This window comes from Grus americana, chromosome 3 (assembly GCF_028858705.1).
Source record: "Grus americana isolate bGruAme1 chromosome 3, bGruAme1.mat, whole genome shotgun sequence".
NCBI lineage: Eukaryota > Metazoa > Chordata > Aves > Gruiformes > Gruidae > Grus > Grus americana.
In genome coordinates, this window is record NC_072854.1 from 96,154,075 (window position 1) to 96,173,209 (window position 19,135).

The window sequence follows — 19,135 nt, forward strand, 5'->3', positions numbered from 1 at the left end:
TGAAAACCTTATTTGTGTTACTCAGATGAAAAGTTTCTTGTTCCTAAAAGAGGTCCACTCTGATCTAAATCATTCTTGTTTTCTCCTCATGCCTGGGACAGGGCATGTTCACCCCACATTTCTAATTAAAAAACTGTTTTGCTCAAACAGTATATATGGATGAAGACCCAAATTGAATTTCTATAGTTTCTTTGAGTTAGGATATGTCAACCTATTCAATGCTTCAATTCACTGTTGGATAATTATTCTGATTTTGATCAGTTTGCTTAAGTGCTTATCATACTGATTTACTCAGGTACCTGACCAGACTACTAGGAGGCTAAAAACATTTTTGACTGTCAAGTGATCTAACATCCGCTGTGTAGAAGGCCACAGAAGCAGACAGATAAACGCTGAGACTCTCTCCCTGAACTTTTAGTACCACATTTACTGCATGGACAGTCAATCAGACTGTGACTCATTCCTCTTCAAAAGACTGCTGTCTTTCCAAATTTTGCAGTCCATCAGCAAGGATAAAAACTCTTCAGAAGAGATGTCAGTTACAGCATTACAAGAAAATATGACATGGATTGATGCATCTGGAGATCAATGATGCTTACTGTTTGTCAGATGATGGTTAAGTTCTTTGTAAGTTTTTAAGGTTGCAAAACATACCCAGAAAATCAAGGTGTTACATAGTTGCTTAACTGGTAAAATCTGTGACAAAGCTTATGCTAATGCTGTCAACACACAAGATTTGGAATATGCTCATAGGCACCAAACACGTTCAGTGACTTTGAGAAGACTCAGCATGAAGCAAAAAAATGGAGGTTTATGCAAATGCTGCAATTTGAACAGCAAACACTCTTCACTTTACAGTTTTTTTTTTTCTTTTAAAGGTAAGTTAGTATACCTACTAGCTAGGTACACTAATTGGAGATTGTCAGCTGGAATTACTGACAGACTATGCTGATAGCTGATTTACTGAAACAGAAGTTAAGAATTTTAGACCATGAAAATGGAAAGTATTTAAATAATAGAAACAGGATGAAATACTGAAGTATTTCAGACAATGTCACATTGCCAGATTAAGTTAAACAAAGAATTTAACAAGGTCTGTGACCCTAACTAATTAAACTTATGCATACTATTAATCCCCCTAATCAATCCAGTTAAAGACTAAAGCAGTCTCACGTGTTTGTACACAAAGCGCCCCACCGAAGTGATTTTTAACAATGTGGCTAAGCAGAATGCTGGGATCAGTCAGAACTCAGTGACCATTATGTAGTCAGTAAGCAGAAAAGTCTGTAAACTCACCTGCTTGGTGTTTTTGAGGTAAATATTATATTGCCCAAGATAAATAGTGTTCACGCACTGTTACCTGTGTTTCCTTTGGAGTGTTTAGCGCTCTGCAGACGAGACTCTTGTTAGCAAATCCTTCCTTTGCAAAATGTCCACTCCTAAAAGACAAGCTCACGGTATTTTGTACAACATGTAACAGGAAAAATATTCATCCTTCATCTTTCTTTCTTCCTCATTAGGAAATACTCAGGAAAACTTTGGGGAAAAAAATAAGATTTAACATCATTGTATTTATTAGGTTCCGAAACAATACACATTCACATCCTTTTGAATACAGTACATTTGGCACAGTAATAATGTTTACGATGAAATAACACTAATGAATGGCAAGAGATTCAAATTACATCCATAAGAAAAAAATTCTGTACAAATAAATCCTCACAATAAAAAAAACCCTACCCCCCCAACTGAATACATTTTATATTTAGCCAGAACTATTCTGCACATAATTTAAAAAGAGGTAATTTGTAAGCCTTTTTTGGGGAGAATTATTTTCACCCTCTGGAGAAAACTGTGTTTTCATTTTTTAATAAAGTCTATTTGGGAGGAAAAACAAGAAACAATGGATTCTTTATAATTATTATTATTATTAATAATCTTTTTGGCATTTTGCACTCATTTTACAAGGAAGGAACAGGAAAGATTTTACAGAACAGGCAGAAATGTAACAGAATGTCCATTTTTAAGAATTATCATTAAAAAATGTTCAAGGTAACAGACAAACCTTCTGATGTAAACCCAATGCAGAGGATCTAACTATTTATATTGAAGAAATATCTGCCCATGCAAAAGTTTTTATCTCCTTCACTTTTCTCTTAGCATCCTGCCATATGTTGCAGGTGCTGAGGCCTCTTGAAAGACAAACGCTTGCTAATTATCTTCACGTTAGAAACGGGAATACGACTACAGAGCTTGCTTAGAAAAGCTTTATGGGACGCTTTTATTCCTTCAAAATAAATGCTCAGAGTTTTGTGTAAAGGCCTCTTGTTGTACAAACAGTAGTGCGCTATCCGATAACTTGTCTTCCTAGCCAGTCTACTCACCTATGGAAAAGAACGCTTTAGCATTGTGATCAGTTCTTGCCTGGATGTCAAAAGCTAACCATGATGAGAAATAAACAGAGCCAGTGGCGAGACACAAATCGATGGGCAGTTCTACAATATATTTCTAAAAGAGAAAGAAATTTAAACATTGAGATGATGCAATCATTAAGATGTTTCTGTGCTGGTACTCAGCTCCAGAAGCTAGTCTTTTCCCAGTACAAAAGATTACTGAAGATAAATTAAATTAAACTAAAGGCTTGATCCATTATTACACCTGTAGGCCAGACAACACATTAATTGATATATCATAATATTTAATATTTTGAAATCATCATAAGAATATATATAATAATTACACCTGAGTTTTAAAAACAAAACAAAATGGAACTGAACGTTGTCATCAGTAACAGGCTATGAGCAGCCAGACGCAAAACTGACACAAACTAACTCATCTGCTTGAGACCGAGATTATCTCTTAAAGCCAATGATTCACACTTTGTCCACCACGATTTGTAACATTCCTTTCTCTTTCTGAGCTCTATCATGTCATAATAGAGTTGAAGAGAACTATACAAGAGATTTAGTATAGCTTAATATATGTCTACATCTTTTATAACAAAAACCTCATCTCTCTGACAGTAACTTGAACCAATACACATACAAGAGTATTGCACATGGACATTATTATAATTATTCTTTCATAGACTAACATTTTAATAGTATGCCTGAACATGCAGCAGTTGATACCTCTATATTCAATGAATTCCACAGGCCTTGCAGCAAACACTATATACAAAATCTCACCTGTACAAAAGGCAAAAAAGCTTCTTTAGTGCCACTTTGCCAATCACAAGTATATATATTTTTGTGCAGCTGGAAATCCATGTGCAACAATTAAAATGGATTCCAAAGACCGCTCACTCAGTCCAGTAAAATATATAATAAAATGACCTCAGCGATACATGTACACATTAAAAAAAAAACAACAAACCAAACCAAAACCAAACCACAGGGTACTCCTGGAAATATAAGTACATAACACTGTTAGCGTATCTACAGGAGGTAACTTCACATTAGTAATATTGTCCACATGAGTTACCATTTCAATTCATACACAAAAAAATTCAATTTACAACTTCCAATTATGTCAGTTTGTGAATGTTTGATCTTCAGTTTTTTAACTCACTTCCACATAACACACGTGTAGCCTTATTTTGTGTCTTCTAAAAGCAGATTTCTCTTTATATTTTAAACATAAAAAAACAACAAACACAGTAGTATTATGGTTTTGTAAAAGTGTGCAAAAGTAACACACTGCTGAGAAAATAAATATAAATAAGAAATTATCAACTTAGCTACAATGGAAAAGGCAAATGTATAATGTTTATAATTAATTTTTTGTCTAAAATTAACTGTAAACATTTGCAAACTTGCCATCACATTAATGGTTCATTTAAATGGGTATTAAATTTGGTAACAGGGATAGTACACCTAATTGCCTGAAAAACTGTAAAATGCCTATATATAGCTGTGTTAAAGTACTATAGGCTTTTTATTCTTTAGCCCTTTAATAACTATCCATATAGTATCTACCTCTTGCTTTAAATAAAATTTCAGTTACCTTTGTGACTCTTCTTATTCCTAAGAGTTTTCAATAAATTGTACGAGGAACTTCATTGAAAGCCTTAATTGATGTGCTTCTTTTTCTGGATAGCTTTAGGTTTGTACCTCACTACAATCAATTCATAACTCAGGATTACACCTCCATGAAGGCAGACTTCTTTGCTTACCAAAGGGCAGCGTATTACTTATTTGTTCCACCTCTGAGTACAGATCTCACCAAAACTACCAGTGCAGAAGAAACAGTTCGCTACCTTCTTAGCTTGAATACATATGACAATTACAGAACGTGATCTGTTAAATCGCTTTTAATAGCACGGCTTCATTTTCCACAGAAAAAGATGCAATTTCGTCCTCTGGGGAGATCTTAGGAATAAAAGAAAAGTTGCAAATATACGGCAGTGTGTTACATCTACAATTTCTGATACAAAATTATTTTGCATTGCTTTGTGAGACAGAAATTAAGAGTGCTTTCAGGTCAGAAGATTAAAGGAAAAAACAATAAATATATACTTTAATTGGGGATATGGGCTCAGGGTAAGAGAAGTAGTTCTTGATCTACTGAGTCTCAGTAATTTGACGATCTCTTCAGAATCACTTCTTGCAGCATCACTCATCTGTCAGCCTAACGTTGCCTATGGGAGTAGCTCTTCTCCAAAATAAGAGAACCCTTTAAATTCTTCTTGATTGATTTGTTTTATAATTGTCTCATCCACTAGCGTTAATACTGGTTCTTCTCGTGTAAAGTCTTGATCAAAGTTATTTACATCCCTTTTGGTTTTCTGAGGAAAAAAATACAAATAAGGTGAATGGTAAAACAGCATAGTAAAATAAAAGGTGTTATCCCTCCTCTCCATCCCCCCACCCCCAAAAGGCTGAATTTTCTGGAATGATTGAAATAAAAGAGGAGCTACTTCACACAAAGAATAACAGATGTATGAGAGAAGCTACAGGAGCAAGTACTATAAATGAATTCAGGAGAGGCCACAGAAGCAGCACTATAAATGAGTTCCCAGAGACTCACAGGTCTCTGACAGGCGAAGGAATAGCAGTATGATGATAAAGCAGGAAGCTGAGATTAGGACTAGTTTAAAAAAGGCTTTGGCATAGTAGGTGGTACAGTTGTTTCCTCTTAGATTTGAACATAATGATATCTCATTTCAGAGGCACAGAGTGAACTGATTTAATTGATTCCCTACAATATAGCCTACTGTTTCAACTCTAAGTTAACTGTTTCTTTATAGCTGGCTACACTCAGTTTTAGAATAAGATGCAGACCTCGCAACAGCTCTCAGTCCAAAATCCTTGAGCTCCACATTGGCAACTCAGATTTCCTAATGCAGCCAAATGTTATTCAGAGCACTGCGGCAAACTGTGAAATTCTGGCTCCAGACAAATCCACCTCAGAACTCTTCTTTATTCCAATGGCATCATGATTTCCCCATTGAAGTCTAAAGCACCTTGCTCTTTCAGCAAAGTTGGGCCAACAAAGTGCAACTGTACGTGCTATGGTTGGGATAAGATGTATTAATTAGAGATGGCCTTGAGGACGCCAACTCGTCATCTTCAGGGCACTCACAACAGTGACTCTCTGTGACCACTTACACGTAAAAAACCTCAAGGCTACAGGGGAAAACATTCCCCACGGTCATTCCCTTCAGGCCTGCACTGTTCATGTTTTCCATGTTAGCAGCATATTTCAGGCATGTACAGGTTCAGAAAATTGGAACAAACATTTTCCTTTACACTTTTCCTCTTTTCTCTTTGTTTCATGAAATATAATAGTACTAGAGTGATACTTAATGGAGGCGCACCAACACGTTGAAAACTAGCTTTGTGTCCGTCTTGCACATGTCTGAGATTAAGATGATACCAGAAACAGAATAGCTATTTGACTTGCATAGTAAAATGATAAAATCATAAAGTGATACATCATAAAGTACACTAATGTATTCCAAATGGGATATATGCCTTCTTTCAATGTAGGTAAGTTTTCCTATAAAATATATATATATAAAAATGTATTTTCTTCATCAGCTCTACTAAGGCACTAGAACAAATAGTTTTCTTTCTCACAATTTTAAAATGGTCATAGCAGCCTTCACCTACATTGTTAACAACTTTATAGATATAGGGAAAAAAAGGTCTATATAAGGGCAAGAGACTGTCACTTGTAAACCAAGTACTTTCTAAGTGCAGGCAACCAAAGATCCACATCATCTATCTACAAAATTCCATTAGAAGGAATATGGACTTAACAATTATATAGTTTACATTCGTACATAAAGACTGGACATAAAACGTATGTGATCTGTATGCTCTGAACTGCATAAAGCATGAGGGACATGGCTTTGGGCTTTATGTTTTTTCCCAGTCATTTGGGCAAATACTGCAAAATAAGAATGAAATTCCATACAAATTTTTAAATGCATTACATTGTGATTATGTCTACATTGTTCTTGTTCCCCGTGTCCTACTGTAGTATTTTCACACACTAATACAATGAACTTTCTACAGGAATAGTCACTAAAGCAGAAGGAGGTAAGTGAATATTTGTAGAAAGTAGAATTCAAAGTCAGAACTGTAGTTATGTGCAAGAGAAAGTTGACTACACTCACACTTTAACCACTACCTATCCAGGGCAAATAAGCTCTGAACTAGCTGACAACAAATACAATATATATAATTTTCAGGTTTTCATACTGAACGTATTTGTGAAAAGTGTTATTTCCTTGCTGAAGCTAAAAGAGTAAGATGACAAATTCCTCAGTCTATCGGGGCAATTAATTCCCAATAGGTGTTAGGTGAAAAAGACTGCAGATGAGTACATCTGAAAAACTGTCCCAACACTGGCGTATCTGAATCCTATTGATTAAATATAATTATACTTCCAACAGAACTTCAAATCCCAAACACTTCTGAAGCAACAACCAAAGGTATTTGCTTAGATTTCAAAGCCTAGCATGTCTTAAAATATGCCTTCAAGACCAAAGAAGGAAATAATAGAAGTTTTTACTTTCTCAGATTTATAAACAATTCCATGTCTTCTTGGCAGCATAGATGTAAATCACCCAATTTATTAACAAGACAAGTGTGGAGCAATCTAAGTTTGCAAGGATACACCAGTAAGCCTCTAACCAACTGATGAAGTGAGATTACATAAATCACAGGGAACAAAAGCGAGTGGATTAAGTCATACAAGACAAAAGGCAGAGTTAATAACAAGTGCTTCTTTTCAACAGAAAGATTTATTTGAGAAACCCTCCTTAGCAACTTAGGCACTTTCTTCCTGAAGCTATGACTATTTTGCAAGGCCCCATCTGCTAAGACGAAACAGGTCTGGCCACATTTCTGCTACTATTGCTATTTTAATATACTTGCACTGTGAATGCTCTATAGACCAACAGCATGAACCTATATATAGTTGCAGCATGAGGGCTCAGGATGAAGGTATGAAGGGCTGTGGCTGTCTCTTAGCAGAGAGGCTGAGGAAAGAAAGATGATTTGCAAGGTAAGGAGAGCATATGAAGGAAACAGAATGCAGCTATTACCCAACTTTGAACATTTATAGAATCATGAAGAAAAAAGGACAAATCTTCAGATTGGCTGGCAAATGCATCATTAAAAATGCAGTAATTAAATGGGTGGGATTGTTTATTTAGCCTGCAGCTTCTGAGACTTTGGGACACATTATTTTTAACTTTGCAAACTTTTTTCCAGGTAAGACTTTTCAATTTCAGATGACTGAAGAAACTAGGGTTATTAGGAAAAAAAGAACCCCTGAACCCACAGCTTTTTTTCTCTCCAGACTACCCAAACACCTTGTGTTCAGCACGTGTCAATGCCACACGAGAGCACGGGCACAGCAGCTACCCAAGAGCTTCCAAATTCCACACTGCACTGAAACTGCTCTACTACAGGCGGCGCATGGGCAGTCCGTCTCTGTCTGACAAAGAGCAGCAGCAGTGCCACAGCACTTGGAATGACTAAAAATGACATGACTCCAGTTCTAAGTCTCATCTGAAAGATGGCTTCTCCACCAGCACAGTATCCCCGCTAGTGAGAAGGAATAGTGACTCACTACTTCTTGTGCAGGACGTGTGCTGGCTAGTTGATTTTTTTTTTCCAGCAGTGTGAATGCTTCCTAGGTTTCCTGTCTGAACATAGACCCAGTGTGACCTGCTTATCCAGGGGGATGTGGTGGACCCTGCTTCATGTTGGTGATACGATCTGATGAGATGTAATACTTACGTTACAGAAATAGAACCCCTTGAATTACTAAATATTAACATGACCTACGACCCATCAAGGATGACAGTTTTAAGTCAAAGTCATGTTTTCTTCTATTCAAAGATTAGCACTTCTGTTCAAAGAGCTAAAGATATTGGAAATTTTAAAAGACTATCTCTTCATAAAACATCATTTAATCAGTTTTCCCAGTTGGTCTGTAGAACTTTGGACAAAGGGATATTGTTTTATGAGTCAAAGTGCTTTTCTTCTTAAATCTCTTCACATAATTACTAAAATATTAAAAAGAACTTCATATGCTATTAATAAGTACACATTGAACAGTGTTTTTTGAACTGGTTTCATTTTCACTACCATTTCAATGAAAAATTAATTTTTTACCTGCAGTCACAGACTCAAGCTTAAAAAAAACCTTCACAACATGCTTAACAAGCCTTCCAGTGTCAAGGATTACCAACCTCGTCTGTTAATGATTTCTAAATGACACTGTATGAATTGCAACAGTGAAAAAAAATAATACATATCTAAGTTGATGTTCTTATCACTGAAAATACATTAAGAAAGTTAGAACTTGCCATTCCTTTCATTAATCACATGAAGCAAATGTGAATGACAGGAACCTTAGGTACTGAAAAGCCACAGAAACCCTTGCAAGAAGGCACCTGACAGAGGGTGTTCCAAACCAGGGAACTCCGCAAAGCTTGGGCACCTCATCAGCTGTGTCATGAGGCCAATAGGCTCAGTGGACTCTCTTCTGCCTAACAAAGATTAAATTGATTCTCCAGCTTGGGGGCATTAAAAGGCATCTGTCTCTACTCCATTATTTATTTTCATTTAATGTGCAGAAAATCACGAAAACTCCTTCAAGTCCTTTGCCAGCTTCATGGCTCCACTAGATTGGGTTGGAATTGTCCAGCAGGTTCAAAGTCTACTCAGAGGAGGTGAAAGAAAGATGGAGGTGGTGGCTAGAAAACAACACTGCCACAAAAGCCTAGGTTTTCTATTTTAGTCTGATTTTCCTACAAATTCACAATATGCTGTTTAAAACAACTGTAGGAATCCTCTTTAAATCAATTAATAGATTTCTGTTTAGTTTAGTAGAATGAGGCGCTAATCCAGAACAGATAGCCAATACAAGTGAGGCCAGAAATTATCATTATAACAATGAACCAATATGGTGGAAGAAAAAATTATTGTGCTAGGATATTTTTCATTATGTGGACCTTTTGACACACAATATATACAAAGCTCATCCATGATTTTCACAGTCTGAGATAATGTCAGCAGGGAAATGCAGATGCAGATTGGCCTTTCTATATCACTGAAAGAAACATCTTGAACCTTATTCCACTGCAATTTTCTGCTGATAGCAGTGCTTCATGTATTTTCAAGCCCACACTGAAATCCTGGAGTTTGTCATTTGTTTGGGGAGCTTCACCAGAGAACCCTTCCAGTGCAGTGCCTGGCTGGTGCACCGACAGGCACAGTCAATCTGGGCAAGAAGCTGCTGCAGCTCTTGGTGTGCAGCTACAGGGTCAGTGCAGCAAGAATGGGACATGCTGCAAGAGTCACACCTTCTCATATGTTACACGGTATCATTGAATTTTATCCAGAACTTGGCTTCAGTAAGAAATAAATGATTCCCGCATTTGACACAGTATCATCAAGAAGAAAGTCTTAGATCAGGATGATCAGAGATTAAATATTTTGTATTTACCTTGTCACTGATAAGATTTTCAGATTAATTTGTTCAAGACAAATGGAAACTCAAGACATCAAACAAACTGGTTTGAAGCACAAGGTTATGTGGCTAACCTCACATATCACTGTCCTCTCATTCACCTCTCTTTATTATGATAAGAAAAACCACAGCACAGGCAGAGATCACTTTGCACCAATGATTGGATCGCTTTTCATAAAGGTGTAGTAGTTTCTAAAAAGTTGAGACCAACTGTAATGAGCACTCACTTTCACATATAACTCATTCTATATATACAGAAATCCAGTATGAATACTGTGAAACAGGCTGAGCAGCACAACCCTTCAGGCCTGTCTTTCTGTTTATCCTGTTGATGCCTCTTCACAGTATTTGCACACCCTGAGAGCCTGTATCAGTATTAGAAGTATTTTCTAGAATGTCTTATTTCAGAAGATATGAAGTATATGTTCTCAGAATAACTGTACAAGTTACTACATTTTTTTCAGTGTGTTAATTGCTCTGTTCACACATGGAAAAGTTACAACTCTTCAGTATATTCAACTGAAGGTTATGATGATAAAAAGGGGTTTGAATCCAAGTAACAACACTCATTACTTCCAAGCAGAGGGTGTGATTTTGTGCTCCTAGATCATGCTTTCATTAGACGTAAAGCACACCAAATTAAGATAAAGGAGTGGGACACCCCCCCCCCCCCACATAAGGATGTTAATAAATAGTGAAACAGTATTTGAAAAGCATACCAACCTATGCAGTCTACAATTTAATCTGTTATGGAAGTACACAGATATTTCATAAACAACAAGCTAATTCACAGAACTGTGAATTTTAAAAGAGACCATTTGTGATCCAATAAACTGAAAACACCTTTATCCTGAAACAATACATATCTTTCCTAGGAATGTGAAATGGGTCCAGTAGGAAGGAGGAATAATCTAAACAATTAGGGGGTACAAACATTTAATGACTACATGGCCAGGATGTCAGCCTTAGTATTTCACTTTTGCACAGCCTTTCTCCTATCCTACACCCCAAACTCATGCAACAAAACAAACAGCAAGGCAAATAAAATCAAGCAAGGCAAAAAAAAAACCTCTGCAGGTTCACTGACAACCACCCTGTGTTCGCAGTCTGGGCAATGAACCTCACCCAGAAGAAGTCACTGTAAAACTTGTCCCCCATGGCCATACTTGGGTATGGCTTTAGCATGAAGGAGTACACAGCACTAAAGCTATATATACCAAACCTGCTTTGTTCATAGCCTGATTGCTAAAGCACAACGGTTATCTCTGTGTAAAACTTCGATGGAGATAGATTTCACGGGAACTGCAGGGGAGCTCAGCACTACAGCTTCCCACCTGTGGTTAGTCCTTTACCCTCAAGATCCATCTTGTCCACCTTATCAGGGCTTGCTTCCATTAGGACTTAATCATGACATAACTACTGCACATAAGCTATGCTATCGTAGAATATGTCTAATTTTTAGAGTGAAAAAAAATTGCAGGGAAAGAGTGCCAACTTCTGGATTTCTGCACTATATTTTTCCCTTATGATAGGTTTCTTTGAGGGTTAACTACATGGGAAACAGTTTTATATTTCTTCTTGGGGTGGGGAGGAAATGTGAGAAGAGAAACTAATGGAACAATCATATGAAAATACCCTTCGTCTGCACAATACAATTCGTATTGCAAATTTTATGATCCACTCTACAGTGCAGATTTTATATGTGTGCCTCTCAAATTCACAGTATATTGGCAAGCCTCCATTGATATCCTCAACTGCTCTAAGGTCATGATCACCAACGTCACCTCCCCTCTTACATCCTGGCACACATCCAAGATGAGTACATTTTCGGTTCTGTTCTTCTGAAATTGCACTTTAACCATTGCTACAGCAGAGTTACTGTAGTCAGGGCTGGTGCATCTGCGAAATGCTAAACCACCTGCTGGTGAGCCCTCAAATACAAGTGTAGAAGCCCTTTTCCTGATCACTAGCACTTTAGCACAAAGGACTGGCTATACCCAGAAAATGGAGCTGACTTGCAAAGAAGAGAAAAAAAGTGATGCAGGGGAGTTGGTAAGTCTTGGGCACATGTCCCTAGAATTCCAGTGGCTTCCAGGTGACATCCATAAATCACTGAAAAATTACCCAAATACACATAGTCTAGCAGTGCACTGAGATATTTGACCAGATTTATTCTGTAAAAGATCAATAGATTTACTTTGCTTTCCATTCTTTAAGCAATCACAAAGAGAAGGAAAAAATTAAGGAGACTGATGCTAGTGAATAGGTGAATGATTTAATGTAATATTTCAAGACTCCCATCTCTGCCATGTATCCTGAATAAATACTGACTTTCCAACGTTTTATTCTGCCTACAGCCACCTATCCCACTTAATTTCAGAAAAGTAACACAGTATGGAAACCTTCCTGAATATGTTGTGAAATTATAAATACATGGCAATATCTTGTGAATCTGAGCCCCTCCTCTGTGGAGGAGGCATGGACATGTGCATTGTGACACTGGACGCAAAGAAACACCACAGCATGAAGGGTAGTAGCAGGCACGTACAGAGGGAGCATCATTCCAAGACTCAGCTACACACTAGAATGGTTTCTAGTATAGGCCACAAAGCAGCAATGTTACAGAGTTTTTGGCAAGACTGCCTTCTTCAAAACATTTTGGGAAACTCATGCTCTTTGATTACAATCTCTAGCTCGTTAAGAATAAAGCTTTTAGTTTGCCATGGATGATGCATATGACAGGCTTTCATACAGAGAAATGGTATAGCAGGTCTCACCTTATACAAATGGAGGAAGCTACACAGTGATGGTTTAATTCTAAGACTACTGAACTGAGATAATGTTTTGAAGTCTAATGATTATTTTTAAGCCTTTGAAAAGACAGATTATAATAAAGACATACGTGACTTTTTAGAAAGCAGCTGAAGCTGCTGTGGTTTTTTGTTTTGGTTTTTTCTTTTTTTTTAAGCTAATGCCCATACTTATACAAAGTGCAGACTGAAAAAAAAAAAGGGGATTGCACAATCATGGATGAATGCCTGCTACTTCTGCATCTCAATATACCTTCTTTCCACCTATCCTCCAGACACTGGAACTGCTTTTTTGGAACACGGTTTTATGAAAAGAGCACAGTATAACATAGCAGAGTTGTAGTGACATGGGTTTCATTCTGGGTTCTGCTACTGATCTGCTTTGAGCTTGAGTAATTTTCTCCTCACTATGCCTCTAATTTTCTTCCTAGTTTTGTTGTCCTATATATGGATTGTGATCTGTCTATCATTATCTATGATTTCTTGATTGTCTCTCACTTATATGGCTTTTTGCACAGCGGGAACCTCGTCTTGCTGGGAACTCGAGCTGTTATTGCAGACCTGAGGGCACAAATTCAATTTCTCTTTCTTCTTGTTCTTGTCAAATATAAACACAATCCTTCAGTGAGTCGGCAGTTGTGATCTTCAACTCCTCCTTTTCCACGCTCCATAATTAAGCAAAGGGAATCATTGTTCTATAGGTCCTTTGCAAACATGAATATGGCATGCAAATCAAGGAATAACACCTGCACTTGAGGTTTTTCCAAAATATCTAGACTGAGTGTTCCTCTCATCCCGCATAATTTAAGCGTATGACTCCTGGAGCATGCTGTTGAGAGGACCAGTACAAGGTCTGTGCCTCCACAGTAACAAAATCCCTTGTAACAGCACAGCAGCATAACAACAGGAAAGCAGCAGTTAATGAAGTGCTAGGATTCCTTACCATTTAAAGACGCCTTCCCTGTCCTGCTACTGAAGATAAGTGCCTACACATCAGCTCCTTCAGTCCACCATCTGCATATTAGTGCATATGTCAAAGGAATTAAGTTTTGCACTAGTATGCTGAGCTGTGAACACATACATTGACAAATTTTTGCTGCCCATTTTGGATGAACATCCTAGTAAAACACTGCTGTTAACTTTACGCTCACATTCGCACGGTATACTGCTAATATGAAAGGTTCTGCATGAGAAATAAACCCAAAGCCAAAGCTCTTCTCACACTCTATGTTCACTGGACTCCAGCTGTGAAGGGGACTAGTCATGGACTGCCAGCCTTCAACGAGTCTTTGCTTTTTTCTGATAAGTTCCTCTCAACTCTCTGATAAAGAGTCAGATGCTACTGCTTCTTAAATCACCTGATGTTTTGCCACTGGCTTTTAACAACATCAGAAACAGGCCCAACCCAGGAATATTATTTATCATCTGCATTAATATAAAAATAAAATATTACTGCTTGAATGCTTAAGAATGTACTGTAAGTTACCATGATAAGATCATTTCACTTAATGGTTTAGACGACTTTCTGAAAATACCACTGGAGATTAAAGCAGCCAAAAACTGAAATAAAATCTGTCTTATTCTGAGGAAGCCCAAAAGGAAAGCAGAAACACCGCTTATTACTCCATCCCAATGGGCACCACTTAACAATGTACGTTTAACAGATGGTTAAATGAACCTAATTATTCAGTATGAAAAGCTTTTAGTGCTACAAGACCAGGACTTAACAAAGTTAAACAAATCCCCAGTACAGAGTCAAAAGCGGCATAATAAAAATTGTTTAACTTATAAATATTTGAGAACCTGCAGTGCTGGGAAGTAGCTTTCAAACTTCTGTAATGCTAGTGTTGTGGTAATCACAGCTAAAAACAGCTGCTGCAGGCCCTGACGCTGAAGAGAATAAAAAAACAAAAAATAAGACTAACTGAATGAGCAAATTCTGGGAAAACAGAACCTTGTTCATCCAAATAAACAACACTGAAATCCCTTAAAAATACCAGCTTGCTTACTCTTGATTTCTCTAAGTAGTTGTGATACAAGCTGCACATAAGTGGCTCAAAAGCTATATACTTACACTATGAGAAAATTTAGTGGTTGTACAAAGTGACGAGCTAGTCGAAGCTTTGGAAACCAAGGTCCTTTACTTCGTTGAGGGAAGAGGCAGAAATGTTACACACTGCTCTGCTCTGCCCAGCCACATGCTAGACCGATTGGTGTGAGCTACGTTGCAGGCAGTTATGGTACTGCTGCTCAAAACTGTCTATGGAAAGCTAAACTGAGACCTTGAACGTCATCGTCTGCCAATAGCCAATGCTCCACAATCAGCAGTGAACTGGCTAACACTTGTACCAGTAGCAGAAAAAAGTAACTTTTAGGAACCAGCTAATTCTAATTCATGATACCCTGTGGCAGAGACAGCATGCAAAAAAAAGTGTTGGACTTCAACCGTTATGGCTGTTTGTAATAAAAAGCCAGTCCCGAAAGTCCACGTCCATTTTTCTTTAGCTTTTCTAAAGGATATGTTAACTCTTCTGACAAATATAGATTCTTCCCTGTTTCTAAACCTTTTTTTTGTACACCAGTATTAATCACCACGGTGTCACTCTCAGAAGCAAGCCCACTGTTTTCCTATGCCTGAAATGCCTGCAGCAAGTGGGGAATACATAATGTGCAATGTTTAACAATGGTACATGAGGGTCTGAAGTCTCGAGATCACTCCCCAGTGTTTTGTCTAAGCAGTAACACTTCATGCAAAAGCATGCAGTATAGCCCCTTGCGTGCCCATCTGCTAAATGCTCGTTGCCATGCACTGATGACTGAATGGAAATATATTATGAAACTGAAGGGACACCTCAAGGTTATTAGGCCTAAAAATGGACCTACCTTGACATTTTCCCCACATTGAAGGCCTTACCTTAAAGAGGGACATTCACACTGAAGCAAACTTGAAAAGAGAGAACATTTACACAAAAAGAAATTTACTTGGCCTGTAATTTCCTACGTTCCTTTTGGTGCTACTGAATGATACTGCATTTTACAGGGCTTCTTCCCCACAGCGTAAAGGCAAAGTCATAATTCTGCACGTATGACGATACAATCCACTGTCACAAAAAAATAGAGGCGTGCCAAAAAACCCCAGCAAAACAGTATCATGAGTTCCCAACACCAGGTTAAAAATACCTCGTTAAAAAGTAAAAAATTCTTTGCCTGTTAGCAGTCATGTATGAAAACAAATCTGAGATTATAGAACTTATGTTTCAGGCTAATATATTTGAAAGTTTTCTCCAGAAACGCGGTCCCTCTTTAAGGATTCCAGCCATATTTCACAGTAAGCAGACAGTTGCTGCAGCAATTTAAACACGCACCTCTCTAATTTAACACATTTTCGGGAGCCGTTCAGTGTGGCACCTACCCATTAGGCAGGTGCGGCCTCTGCCTGTTTGCCTGTGCAAACAGGCCAGCTGCACACTCCGTAGGTGCTGATTTGTATTTGCTATTTATTACCCAGTTTCCAAACACTGTGGGCATCCAGCTTGTCGTAAGTCATCGACAAAGGGTTGCCAAAATTTTGCCAGTTTTTCACTCATTTAGGGGAGGGGTAAAAGAAAATTCCCAGTACTCACTGACTCCAGTTGTAACCCACAATCATTGGCTAGGACTAGAATTTCGTATTTGGGAATGATTTTATTTCAAACCTTTGCTGCAGCGCAAAACTGAAAGAGGACACATTGCTGGCATCCTTAAGTCAAGACTTAACAAGGGAGTTTAGGTTCACAAGGAAACTGCATACAGACAATGTGGCTCAGATAGTGATAACTAAGGGGGGACGGACTTTGATAACAGTTTATGATTATATTAGTGTTACCGGAGCTGAGAGAGAGGTGCAAATTACTGTAGGAAATTTGGCACTAAAGATCAAGATTAAATCCGCTGACACTGAGGTCTGGTATAGCGTAGAACACTCTTCCAAGGGAAGTGCTATGTGTTCGGTCAATTTAAAAGCCAGGCTGATCTTGAGCATTAGGTTTTTAACACTTCTCAGTCATTTCTTCGCTGTCACAGAACTTTGCATTAAGCATCCTGAGATTACCACAGAGTGGAAACTGAAGTGTGAAAAGGTTAGGTGATGAACTCTGGACCACAACGTGAATTTCTAGAAAATCTGGTAGAAGAACTTACATATCTTGCCATTCTTGGGGCTCTGGTTTTAGCTGCTAGACAAACTCTCTATCCCTGAGAAGTCAGAACTGAAGAAGGAACATACAAATATTCAGAAAACATTCTTATTGATATAACAGTGGGAATTCAAAAGGCTGCAAAACGAAGGGAGTCACATTAGATGGACTAAATGGGCTGGTGGCAGCTGCTGTTGCTCCATACTGCAAGGTACAATTCTGCAATAAACTATCTCATTAATTTTGTTTCTAGTGCCCTTGAAGAAAGCGAGCTTTTAAAATGGAAACCCAAGAAATTATGGATGCATAGAGAAACTTAAAATAATGTATTGTTCCATGAAAGCTGCATGTTCACAGTAAATCATCGTAATGTGATTATTTTGTTAGCTTCATCTCCATAAAGCCACACTATGAATGGATTGCCACAGGCACTGATAAAGCCATTAGCGATGAAACTTTGGCTTAATTGCTAAAAAGAAATACACAGGGCAAACATCTGTTTTACCAGGCTTTGTATTACCCTCTGGCTCAGAGTTCTTCAACTTTTTCATGTTGAGGACATCTTAGTCAAAGTCTCAAATTTTCCCATCCCTGACATTTACAACAGGGCGGATGACAATGACAAGTCTGTTTGCATGCACATGTTTCAAGGGTTGACAGTGAAAACTCAGCCTGAAAGGATGGGAATGTCCCTGTGGTGAGACTGTCCTTGCTGCACGGTGCCTAACAGCTTCCTCCGTCTCACAGCTCCTTGCAGCATACTGAACCGCTGTGACCAACAGCCTAAGAAATATGAAGTGATTTTACTGTGCCAGTCTAGTTCTACAAAACCCAAGAAAGAATCCCTCAGAGGGCTAGAGCACCTCTCCTATGAGGAAAGGCTGAGAGAGTTGAGGTTGTTCAGCCTCGAGAAGAGAAGGCTCTGGGGAGACCTTACAGCAGCCTTCCAGTACCTAAAAGTAAAAAGAGCTGGAGGGGAACTGTTTACAAGGGCATGTAGCGATAGGACATGGGGTAATGTTTTTAAACTACAAGAGGGAAGATTTAGACTAGATGTAAGGAAGAATTCTTTTACAGTGAGGGTGGTGAAACACTGCAACAGGTTGCCCAGAGAGGCTGTAGATGCCCGATCCTTGGAAACATTGAAGGTCAGGCTGGTCGGGGCTCTGAGCAACCTGATCTAGTTGAAGATGTCCCAGCACATTGCAGCAGAGTTGCACTAGATGACCTTTAAAGGTCGCTTCCAACCCAAGCTATTCTATGATTCTATGAAACTGATGCTCATATGAGGCTACCACTGACTTCAGCCAAATAAGCAACAAATTTTGGACAGTGATGTTCCTCCATCCCTGGCAAGTGGGACTGGGATATCATGCATCTCTATGCCACTTGTGTGCACCTCTCTGAGCTTCACTGGCTGATGTTAGTGGCATGTCAACGGGCCACAAGTTCAGTCTGGAAAGCCTGCAGCCGGCCAGCTGTGCTCTCAGAAATGGCACAAAGAATTTCTTGTAGGGAATCTAATAAGATATGGAGAAGACTGAGGAAAAAGCAAAATATGATAAAATATACCTTTGCTTCACTGTTTCAAATATAAGCTCTGCCAGTAAATAACAACTTGGGACAATAAATATTTCATCAATACACATTAAAGGTGAAGCAGTAATCTGTATCAATCACTGGTTTTAATGCATATGTTATTATTTGGTATGGGACAGACAGAATCATCCCATCACGTCACTAAGCAAGATCTACCACACTTACCATCGTATCAATGACTTTGATATGAAATTAATCTACTGCACCATTGTTTTCATTTGCAATATGGTAAATGTACTTTGTAAACGGAAATAACCAATTCAACCAAGCCAGGAGTGTAACCATGGAAACAAAAAAAGATGGACAGCAGAGAATCACTGAATACTATCAAGGCCTTTGTGGTTCTTGGGCAACAAAAGATGTTGCAAACCACAGCCTGGTCTTATGGCTACCGATTAGGGAAATTTCATTTTCCAAATGGAATAAAATTCCAGGAAGAATACATGAGACAAGATACCTCAACACAGCAATAAAATGCCTCAAAGGGAGTTGCTCTGGAGAAAAGATATATGCCTGCACTAAAATTGTACTTATTTCTTGCATATGCAATTACATATT

At 38.2% G+C, this 19,135-nt stretch overlaps 1 protein-coding gene across 1 annotated transcript in view; it reads right to left on the reverse strand.

The window, feature by feature from the left end:
• Nucleotides 1–1,551: 1,551 nt before the first annotated feature.
• PRKCE (protein kinase C epsilon) overlaps nt 1,552–19,135 on the reverse strand; it is a 300,404-nt gene continuing 282,820 nt past the window's right edge. The window contains exon 15 of the mRNA XM_054820708.1: nt 1,552–4,786. Within this exon, the coding sequence (XP_054676683.1) occupies nt 4,640–4,786 (147 nt within the window). The 3' untranslated portion in view covers nt 1,552–4,639. The remainder of the gene's footprint in view (nt 4,787–19,135) is intronic.